At 37.8% G+C, this 11,444-nt stretch overlaps 1 protein-coding gene and 1 long non-coding RNA gene across 3 annotated transcripts; both read right to left on the bottom strand.

Annotated features, from left to right (window-relative positions):
- Window positions 1-1,878, bottom strand: LOC146653736 (uncharacterized). 2 transcript variants are annotated; one of them, XR_014907364.1, is made up of 4 exons: window positions 1,599-1,878; window positions 1,431-1,487; window positions 1,192-1,320; window positions 1-1,108 (listed from the first exon to the last, which is right to left on the bottom strand). It is a non-coding gene; the product is annotated as an uncharacterized LOC146653736 (long non-coding RNA). The 2 variants fall into 2 exon arrangements; XR_014907365.1 differs by having other exon boundaries at window positions 1,192-1,315.
- A 124-nt stretch (window positions 1,879-2,002) lies between these two features.
- Window positions 2,003-4,581, bottom strand: LOC146653735 (uncharacterized). The gene is made up of 5 exons (XM_085380873.1): window positions 4,393-4,581; window positions 2,987-3,641; window positions 2,815-2,875; window positions 2,633-2,713; window positions 2,003-2,549 (listed from the first exon to the last, which is right to left on the bottom strand). The coding sequence occupies exons 1-2, from the start codon at window positions 4,466-4,468 to the stop codon at window positions 3,031-3,033; spliced, it is 687 nt and encodes a 228-aa protein (XP_085236999.1). The 5' UTR covers window positions 4,469-4,581; the 3' UTR covers window positions 2,003-2,549; window positions 2,633-2,713; window positions 2,815-2,875; window positions 2,987-3,030.
- Window positions 4,582-11,444: the final 6,863 nt, after the last annotated feature.

Here is an 11,444-nt window from a genome sequence, read left to right as displayed (position 1 = left end):
CATGTTCCCTTATTGCACCTACCTCTATGAATTTACAGTACTGAAGCATTTCTCTGATATTTTTTGTGTTTTATTTAGTAGTTAGAACTTAAAACATATGAACTAGGTACTGTTTTATTTAAGGGATTTTTTCTTTGTTGTTGCACATTGCTCTTACAGTTTATTTAAAACCAGAAATAATAAAGCAGTTGACGTGTTTCAGGCTGTGACTTTTAGTATCGGTTGGTACTTCATCACTTTGAATAAGTGTAAGTCAACACCAGGCCACGCTTTCAGTCTTTCCATTAAACAAATGAACAACAATCCATTATTTTCACCATTAAACAGTAAAATATGCTTCTTGACTCCTTGATGCAGGTGCCCACCTACGACCTGGTTTATTAATACTAAGCTAAAGAGGAAAGCAACTCACTGTAGTTCTCACAGCTCAGGACAAGCAGACACCTGATGTTGAGTGACTGAATGGAACTAAAACAAGAATTCATAATTATGTTTGTCTGCCATGAACACGTGATGATAAAACTCTGCATATGCAGTCAGGAGACTGATGACCTGTGAAATGAGCTGTTAGAAATGTGCAGATATGTGTAAACAGTGATCAGCATTTAACATCCAGGATGGAGCAAAACTTCTGACCTGCATGTATGAGAACCTTTAATCACATCATCTTTGTAGCGAAATAGCTGATGACTCATTAAACGTTTCCATGTAATTTATCCACAGTGAAAAATATTCACTTTGCTTGATCTGAAAATCACGTGTTCATTTCATTAGACACTAGCAATACTATTAAACTGGACCTTATCATTCTCATATAGCACTAAATGTGAAACTGAGTCATATCATAACAATCTATATATGTAATATGTGTTTGCCTGAATCTTCCAGCACAAACAGAAAGAGGAGCTGTTGTCTGAGTATCAATGCAAATACACACCAGAAATCGTTCAGTAAAGACAAATTTAATAAATGAAATCTGGTGAGAGGGCCTTTGATGTTTCTCTTTGGATCATCCTTCCATCCATTTCTTCAGCTTATCCAATTCAAGATTGGAGCCATCCCAGCTGTTATGGGGCCAGAGGCAGGAGTACAACCTGGACAGGTCAGTCTAACACAGAGAAACAGACAACTATTCACACTCACATTCAACCTAACTGCATCTCTCTGGACTGTGGGATGAAGCTGGAGTACCTGGAGGGAACCACAAAGGCGCCAGGACTGTCTTCTCTCAGGTGACGGCCGTTCACGCTGCTCTGAAGACCCTCAGTTGTCTTTGGATCATCCTGTTGTTTGTCTCCCAGTGTCGTTGCTGCTCCTCTCCTTTCAAAGACAAACACCAAATAACACCAAATGAGAGTGAATCACTTCAGAACAACGGGAACACTCCTGGTTATTGTGAGCAAACGTCATAACAAGATGAATATATTTACCATTTTACTGAGGGAACATCTTCTGTGTGGAGTTTCTTCTCATCTTGGCTCTTTTTCCTGACATTTAGAAACAAGAGGCAGAAAAGAAAGAATAAAAGTTAAAACCTCAACGATTTTTTAATGTTTGGGATATTTTAGAAACAACCGTAAACACTATTTACTACTTACCACTTTGTTCATTCTTGCTGACGTTCACTCTCCTCATCTTCTCTCTAAAGGACAAATGACAGTAAAGAGGGAATCGTTTTAGTAACTTTATCAACCAGGTGAGCAGAATTTTAGATATTTATCAATATTCTGATTAAAAGCAGAGTGAATACTTATCTTTTTACGAGAAAGGGTTCAATCCGTCCTGTCTTAGGTCTTAATGTCACCTTGTCTCCTCTCTGTTTTCTCTGAAAAACAAAAGACAAATGGGAAGAAAAAAATTAGTAAATGATTTCAGCAACTAGAGGAAGTGTTCACTGAGGAGGAGCTGTCTTAATAATATAAAATCAATATGTACTTATCTTTTTTTTAATGAGAGTTTACAGAGCACGCTGGCTTCGCTCCTCCCTCCGCTCCTCTCTGAAAGTTACCTGGATAAAGGATAATAACAATTAATAGCATCATCAAAACAGACAAACCTGAAAGAATTGCTGATCAGAGTTGTGACAGAGTCGCAGGTTAGATGGATGTATACTTATCTTTCACAATGAGAGCGTTTGCATCTTCCTTTAGAGAGAAGATGAGGAGAGTGAACGTCAGCAAGAATGAACAAAGTGGTAAGTAGTAAATAGTGTTTACGGTTGTTTCTAAAATATCCCAAACATTAAAAAATCGTTGAGGTTTTAACTTTTATTCTTTCTTTTCTGCCTCTTGTTTCTAAATGTCAGGAAAAAGAGCCAAGATGAGAAGAAACTCCACACAGAAGATGTTCCCTCAGTAAAATGGTAAATATATGTGTACTTTGTACTTTAAATGTGTAAAATGAGTTCTTATCTTTTTTTTGTGAGAGGGCCTTTAATGTTTCTCTTTGGATCATCCTTCCATCCATTTCTTCAGCTTATCCAATTCAAGATTGGAGCCATCCCAGCTGTTATGGGGCCAGAGGCAGGAGTACAACCTGGACAGGTCAGTCTAACACAGAGAAACAGACAACTATTCACACTCACATTCAACCTAACTGCATCTCTCTGGACTGTGGGATGAAGCTGGAGTACCTGGAGGGAACCACAAAGGCGCCAGGACTGTCTTGCTCTCAGGTGACGGCCGTTCACGCTGCTCTGAAGACCCTCAGTTGTCTTTGGATGAAATAACACCAAATGAGAGTAAATCACTTCAGAAACACAGGAACACTCCTGGTTATTGTGAGCAAACGTCATAACAAGATGAATATATTTACCATTTTACTGAGGGAAAATCTTCTGTGTGGAGTTTCTTCGCAGCGTGACTCTTTTTCCTGACTTTTAGAAACAAGAGGCAGAAAAGAAAGAATAAAAGTTAAAACCTCGACAATTTTCAAATATTTTAGGACATTATTTTAGAAACAACCTTAAGCACTATTTACTACTTACCACTTTGTTCAGGCTTGCTGACGTTCGACATGCTTCACTGTATATTATAATCTCAAGCGCTTCCTTGCTGGACTCGGGCTCCGGATGCTGCTCTCTTCCTCCGGAGCCTTCCTCTTAGCACGCTTTGCCGACATATTTAGAAAACGGCAGAGCACCGAAGTGAGAACTCTGCCGTCCGCGCTGTAGTCTGTTATTCTCCAGCGGTTCGTCATCTCAGTGTCCTCTGTTCGGTAAACAGTGGAGATGACTCTGGTGACGAGGAGGCCGTCGACAGTCAAGGTGCCGACACGGTTCCTCCGATCTGCCTTCAGCACAGCAAGATCCGCTTTCTCTGGAAGAACTGGAGTCAGGAAGCGTGGATGAGAGCTGGAGCCCGCAGGCGGCAGCATCATGCCAGCTGGTGAGTCCGTAGGAGGAGAAGGAGTGGTGTTCTCTCTCTGGCTCTGCCTCACATGGACAAATGGTGTCGTCACCTGGTCCCGGTGGAACAATCCTTTAAAAGGTATGTAAGGAAAGTCCTTGGACCCCGTCACCAGGTTATGGTAAAGAGTGAGGACCAGGTGGGACATGGAGTCCAGTTGGCTGCTGCTCAGTTCACGGTTCCTCAAGTTAATGACGACCATCTGAGGAGCAGTGATTGGACTCACCAGCTCAGCTACGAGAAAGCAAAGCATGCGTGTACGTTAATCATGTGATCACACAAACTAAAGCCTGAATTTAAATTGTCCAGACATGGCTTTACATCATCATAAGCTCTTCCACACACAAACAGTAAGAAGCTCCCAGCAGAACTCATTGTTTATGAAAGCCTTCACCTTTTTTGGTAAAAGTTTTCATGCAGTGTAAGGCTGCATGGACTTTCACTGAGGTTTTAATACGCATTCACATTAAGGAGTAATATCTTCATATTAGTTGAGCATCGATATTTTGAGAATAAAGCAGCTACATTTAGGTGAGAAACCTCCCACCTCCTTATTGCAGGCACACACTGTTTCAATCTCAAACTCATCCAGCGACTCTGTGAACTTTTAAAACGCCATTCTCCAGCTTTATAAAATTCACAATCTATGAAACTTTCACGTATAACTCAGCGCCAGCAGCCCAAACATGTCAACTCAAACCCTCTACATGCAAAAACGGCCGCGCGCTGACGTCAGCGTCCTCCAATGCCTTACGTCGTTTCCAGGGCGCGTGCATTCAATTGTTTTTTTTTCCAGCGATTTAAAAAAAAACATGGCGCCATCTTTATAGTGTACTGGCACATGTTAAAATTGATGTTACTCAAGTATGAAACATCTCATCCTAAACGTTAACACTCATGAAGTCCTACTTCCAAACAATAAAAGACAAAAATCTAAGTTGTATTTGTTTGCTAGCACTCTGACATATTAGCCTGCTGTACTCACCATAGCGTTGATCTAACACCTCGTCAATGAAAAGGGAGAACAGGTGCATCTCGCGACTGAAGTTTGTAGAAGTCATTTTGCAAATCCTTCTTGAAGATTTTCAAACGTTGGCTGTAGTTTGAAAAATCCGAGTTTTCACAGCACTAGTGGGAAAAAGCTCCTGTTTGCGCTCAAACGTGAAACCCGAATTCCAATTTTGCCTCCTGCTTTTATACCTGCACTCAAACACGTCATCATCACCATGACTCCCAGTGCCACCGAAAATCAATTTTATTTATTTAAAATAAAGTTCGTCTAATTATCATAGCTTTTTCAAAAATATATATATTTCTCATTTTATTTTACTGTTTTATTCATCCTTTATAAAAAATATGTTGCCAAACTTTGTCGTTTTAATTCTTTAAAAAAATCATTAATTCACCAGTTTACAAAAATGAAGATCGATATCTGAAATTTAAATTAATAATTAAATAATTACAATTGATAATGGATTTTTAGCATTAAAGAATAGTTTTTCAATGCGCTTTAAATGTTATCAGAGCCGATATTGTGCCAAAAAGTGATCGCAGTCCAAAAAGTGATTTACGGTATTGAAACGTTTGTTTGTGTCATGACATTTGTAAACAGTTGATGTTTAAGGTGCAGTTCACGTGGAAGCCAGAGGAGGGTGGTGTTGTGCGCATAATACAAAGTGATGGCGAAACCTAAAAGACGGTGTCATGTCTGCTCCCTGAAGCAATCTCATAACAGTTTCAATCTATTTCAACCCAGTTAGCACATTTCTGTTATGAAGTTTAATAATTTTTTGGCAGTAAACTTTTAAATCCTTTTATTATGAATATCACGTTTTCAGATTTTCAAGAGAGACCAGACCAATAGGGCAGCAGAAATCACAAAAATAAATAAATAAATAAATAAGAGTTTTATAAAGATTAAAACAGTAAAAAAAAAAAAAGAGAGAGACTGGAATGATTATGATGTATAACACAGAATATGTACAATAACAGAGTTATAAACACACCTAGAAAACACGTGATACTTTTTATTTCATCTATAACCTCTATGCAAATTTTGTTGATTGCAAAGTGTTTATGAATATGTTTTTAAAAGCTGGTTATCTGACTGTCAGTTAATAGCAATTAAAAAGAAAGCTGATTTTTATTATTCCTAAATGGAAAAAGTCCATTATGAATTTTTGTTATGAATTTCATTTATCAATCCACCTCCTCACTGCTCTTTCCCGGTGCAGCAGCCAGAGCTGGATCAAGCAGCCAGATGGCTTCTGGAGGAAGACTAACTGCAACAAAGGGTCTCTGGGAGGCTGCTCAGGCACAGCAGCTGAAAAATCAAAGATGAAATAAAAACTGGACCTGATCATGGTGCTGCATGAGACAAAAAGTCTAGATGATAAACCAGTGTATGAATTGGTAACACTGCTTATGATGATCATGTTTAGGTGGAAACTAGCGAGCTAACTTACTGCAAAACTCTAACTCAGTTAAATTGAATAAAAGTTAGACCGTTTTTAGCTCTCAGTGATCCCTCAGTGTTCGTTTGACTTTGGGACCTGAAATATGGCAGCTTTTCACTTACACATTTTTGAACCACTCATTCATAGAAATAGTTTCCAGTCAAAGATCTGGAGGAGGACATATTTGTTTAGAACTCTTAAATATGTCGAAGAAGCTCCTTTAAGCAATTACTTTGGTTTTCCTCCACCTCCAAACAAATGTCAGAAGGAGTCTGAACCACAAAAGAAGCACGTATTCTCGTAAAAGTGGTTGCAGGAGGTGAGCTGGCTTCAAACAAATGATGAACGCACAGATGTGGTGCAGAATGTGCCATGAAAATCCCAATCTAGCGGACAAAAACAGTGCCTTTTATATGGATGCAAACGTGCATTGCAACTTCTTATCTGTTGCGCGTCTTTTATTTTGACAGCGAATGCGCACATGCGGACCACTTATGTGCACCCGTGTAAATAACATGATGTTCTGCCGGGTGTGTTGTTGGTTTTCCCTCGATTTCTGAGTCGACAAGCGCCTTTGTTACTGGGACCAGTAATTTTAAGAAAGGCCCCCATTAGAAATGGATTATTGCTCAGTCTGCAATATCTTTCCCAGAACAAACACCAATTGCAAATAATATACTAAAAATAAACCTGAAAAATCTGTTTAGAACAGCATACTGTGTTGCAAAGAGTGAACTACCACTGGTGCAATTTAGCAGTCTTTGCAAACTTCAAAAAGCAAATGGCCTAGATCTTGGTTCCACTTGCCTCTTACTTGTGACTTTAGTGGAAATTTCAAATTCAGTATCTGACACAGACTGATTCATGTTCTACACAGACAGCACTGATGTCTGCATGGTCTTCTAAAAGCAGCTTTAGTCAGCTTAGATGTGAAGTGAGTGAAATATACAGTTGCGTTTTTAATCAATGTATTTGTTCTCTATTGCAGATTGAGAAGGAGTTTCTGCGAATCACCACAAAGCCTCTGCTATCTACTTTCTTTGCCGAGCTTGACCAATACGCGCCACGCTTAATGGAAATCTTTCTGACCAAAGGAGGGACACGTGGAAAGAAAATAAGAGGTCTCATGCTTGCCATCTCCAAGGTTTGTATTAGGATTGAGTAGACTTTGTCATAGGCAGCAAAAATAACTTTTATTTGGAGATGAAGTTGTCAATTTTGTTTCGGCTTAACAAGTGGTACATGCCAGGTTCTAACCTAAAGAATAATTATGCAAGTGAACTGATTACCCTAGCTTTAAGAAAAACAGACTGGTTTTGGCTCATATTATCTCCTCCTCCTCTGAAGCATGACAACATCCATACCAGACGAGCATGCATCTTGAAGTCTTTGTGCATCCACCTAAACGAAGACGTTAATAGAAGTTAATAAAGGAATACTTGGTGAGCCATTGTGACAGCATGTTGTCTGTAACATTCTCATACAAATTGTGACGTTGCCTCATATGCAAATCATTAAAATTACAATTTTGAGATTAGCAACAAGACACCTGGTATTGGGGAAAGGATGTCTTGAATACCAAACAGTATTAAGCGTTGCAATAAAGAATTTCTGGAATTTGGTATTGGAAGGAAAGAAATTTATGCCTAGTTAGACTTGATACACAAACATACAATGCATTTAACATGCATCAAGACAATATTGCTTTTGAATCTGTACTTGGATTAAAACAAGTCCTGTTGTTTTTTCATTGTTATGGTCATCAGTATTTGTAAATAGAAATGTCTATGAACTTTGAGCTGTTTAGTACTAACACTTCTATACCTGTTTTATTTTAGCAGCTGAGTTAGCCTTTTCTCGAGTCCTGTCCCCCTAAGTTACTCTTGCTACGTCCGACAAACAAATGGTTTCCTCTGCGCACCAATGGGTACCCAAATGTGCAAGCAGACATGCTTCATAATGTTCGGTACATTTACCTGGGAATGGGGCCATACACACTGTTTAATCCATTCACGTTGTTTTTGACTTTGTGAATGGAAAGAACACAACTCCTCCAGACACAATCTCTCGGCGTATCGGTGGGCACACCGCTTCTCCATCTTGCTTGAGGTTAATGTTTGTCAGACACAGTAACGGTTGCTATAATGTGTAATTGGACAATGGCCCTTTCGGGGGAGGGGCCGGTGAGAGGTCAATTATGCCACCTCTTTTGACATGAGAGGTGTATTTTATAATTTATGTATTGGAGTAATTACTAACAACTACTTTAGTGGTGTGTAATTTTCTGTTTATTTCTTTGACTACTTGGATTTTATGAACAGCATAGAAACAGTTGTTTAAACAATCTCTTAAATTTTACTTTGTTGTCTTATACTTTTTCATGTAGGATACGGACAGCGAGGCAAAAAGCTGCATGGAGCAAACTGTGATGGGGGCGTACGTCATCCAGAAGGAGGGTGCTGAACCTGAAGATGACCCAGAGGACGTTGGTGTCCTGATTGAGGGTGTGGAGGCTAACACTGATTTGGGTAACATTGCACAAGCATGTGCTCTGTTGTTTGGACTCATATACTGTTTGAACCTGAGCTACCCACCAGAACTTAAATGCACCTTTGAAGTCCTCCAGAAGATACTTTTAAATCTTGATGGACAAAAGCTGTCTTCAAAGGTACAGTTTCTGAAAAACAAGCTTATGGGGTGAGAGCACTTGAAAATGACTGATAGGTCTTGAATGGTTCATTGGTGCAATGGTGATTTCCAATATATAATGGTAATATTTGAGTTGTTTATATTTTTTTCTTTCATTTAAATTTTTTTTTTTTAAGTTTTTGGATTCTCTCTGTTGGGCAATTCACCTTTTATACAGCACTGCAGATGATTTTTGTTTGTCCTTATATAGATGGCTCAAAATGGATCAGAAGTACTGACAGAAGTACTATGTTGTGTTTATGTATCAAGGTCCTGTAAAGTTTAAGACCACTGCCACCTGTTAAGTTCACTGTATTATTGTGTCCATTTTTGCTTGCTAGCATGTTTTAAAACACAGCAAAACTATATTGCTAGCTGTGGAGGACTGCAACCAAAATTAAAAAAATAAATACAGAAATATAAAAATTGGTCAAACTAATAATTATTTCAATGAGATACACCAAACAAATATAGATTTTCATCACCTATGGAATTTTTTGTTGTTGTTGTATTGCCCCCAAAATATTTCTAATTATTTTATTTTATTTTTCCAAATTCACACAATTCTATTTTGTCACATGTTTTAACTTGCCAAGTGGGAGATGTATTTTTATCTTTTAGTTTAATTTTTTAAAATGCAGTCGATATATTGAGCAAATTTTGCATCTGTTTTTAGTTGTGGAAGCTTTGGTTCCAACATATTACCTATGTAAATAAGTATTCTAACGTTTTACCTTTTGAAGTGGCATAATGCTTGCAGGTGTACAAAAATGGTAAGCTTTTATATTGTCCACTAAATCCAGTTAATAAAGATAATGTTATCATAATCTGATTGTGACTTTTTTTTGTAAAGTAGTGGGTTTCTAAATGTGTAACAAATGTAAACAAATCTAATTGAAATAATTTGGTTGAAATGAGTGAAATCATTGCCTTGATTAACAAAGTAGTTGTTGAAACAACAAGATTTAATTCTGTTTTCCTAAACTTTTTAAATTGTGTAGAATGAATTAAAACAAATTTCACTCTACATACTTAAATAAATCACTTCAAATCAATGTAAGTATAGTATGTTGATCCAACGTAATCTGATTACATTAAACCACCAAATGCTAAATGTGTTGGTTTGACATGATCGAAAAGGGTTTATTGTACTTGGTTAAATTGTGTGCAAAAAGGGTGCCATGATTAAATTGTGTTCATCCAACAACAGATTTTTTTGAGTGAAGATGTGTCCCAGAATTCATAGCGCAGCCCAGCTGAGTTTCCAACGATTGCGGCAGCAAGTTAGTTTTAATATTACTCTTATTATTCTTTATGGGTCACAAAATAAACGTTTAACATATTTTCAGGCGAGGCTGTAACTGTGTAAACCTCAAATATCTGCTCAGTTTATCAAGACACCACATATTTTCAAAAGCGCTCCGACGTTGTCGGAGACGTCTGTTACCCACTAGCTCGATAGCTAGCAGGGGGGCAAGGCTCACTAGAGCCCGTGAGAACACCGGACTCCCGCAAATCGTTTTCAAACCCACAGCAGTGTTTCGCTACTCAGGTTAAACATATATAGGTCACTTAGATAACTTAAAAATGTTATCGTTTGGCTTTTTTTTAGTATTTTATTTGTTCCTGAGTAAATCGGTTTGGCTGAGATTAAAGTTATAGTTTCTGTAAGCAAAGCAAAACTGTTTATGTGAAAAACTGTAAAATATAATTTCAGTGTTCTTTTTACATTTCATAAGAGTAAAATCCTTGTAGGAGTAAATGTATCCAAGCTTCTGACAGATGTGACAGATGTTTAACTTATTGTTGTTTACTTGTAGTGTACAATAAATAATCAAAAACACAGGATTATTCTGCAATGCTTCATTACTCATTAATGTTACAAATGTTGAAAGGTAAAAGTGTTCAATAAAATCCTAAATATTGCAAAATGCTGCAAGAACTCAGTTCTTCTTTCGCTGCTTTAGGACACATCCCATTATATTGACTACTATACACACACTACTTAATATTTAAGATACAAAAAATACTGGTTTCTGTGCATGCATCTGCAGTGAAGGTGTGTGTTGTTTTGCCATGCAGCTTTTACTTACTTAGGCGCAATCAAGCACTCTTCTTCATTTTGCCTACCATGAAGTCAAGCCAAAAAAACAAGAAAAGAAAAAAGATTTTTCTGGTATGAAGTATAACAGTTCCCTGAACTACCTCTGATAGTGTCCTCATCGTGATAATATTCCCTTTATTTATGATTAGTAATCTTTATCTTCAGAGGTGTGGGTGACAGTTTTAGTGTTTGCTTTAAAAAACAAAAAACAACAAAAACTCAAAACAAAAACTTGATGGAATATTTCTCTGGACAAGAGGTCCTTGGATCGCCTCTCCGTTGTCTTTGTTGAACGCAATGAAGGCAGTGAAAAAACTGCTCACTCCTGATTGGACACTGAGCTGCACCACCTTCTCCTTCACTCCTCCACTGTGGCTTCTCAGGAAGTCCTGCATTTGGGTCCTGTTATTCACTCAAACCTGACAATAACACATCACCCTGTTTTATCCACAACTGTAAATTTTTGGAGACATCCTGTTACATTTACTGAGATCAGCAACAGACTTTCTGAATTCAAACCTCAATAAAAATGTGAAAATGACTCAGCTTTTCCTTCTTTTGTTTTTACAGCATTATGGACTATAAGTTAAAGCAATTAATGATGCAGTGAATGGTGGTGAAAGGGTTGATCTTTACACAGAGCACGTCTGTCCCTTTTTATTAGCCCATTACAATTATTCCCCCATCACTTTAAAAAGGCAACAAAACATGCATGTAACATTTCTTCAGAGATGTAATTCAGTTTTAATTATATAGCGCCAAATCAACACAACAGTCACCTCAAGGTGC

This window comes from Rhamphochromis longiceps, linkage group LG14, assembly GCF_057381845.1.
Source record: "Rhamphochromis longiceps isolate RC_006_pf linkage group LG14, R_longiceps_female_GT1.1, whole genome shotgun sequence".
Lineage (NCBI taxonomy): Eukaryota > Metazoa > Chordata > Actinopteri > Cichliformes > Cichlidae > Rhamphochromis > Rhamphochromis longiceps.
Note: the sequence above shows the minus strand (reverse complement) of the source record. Positions and strands in the feature narration are given on the sequence as shown.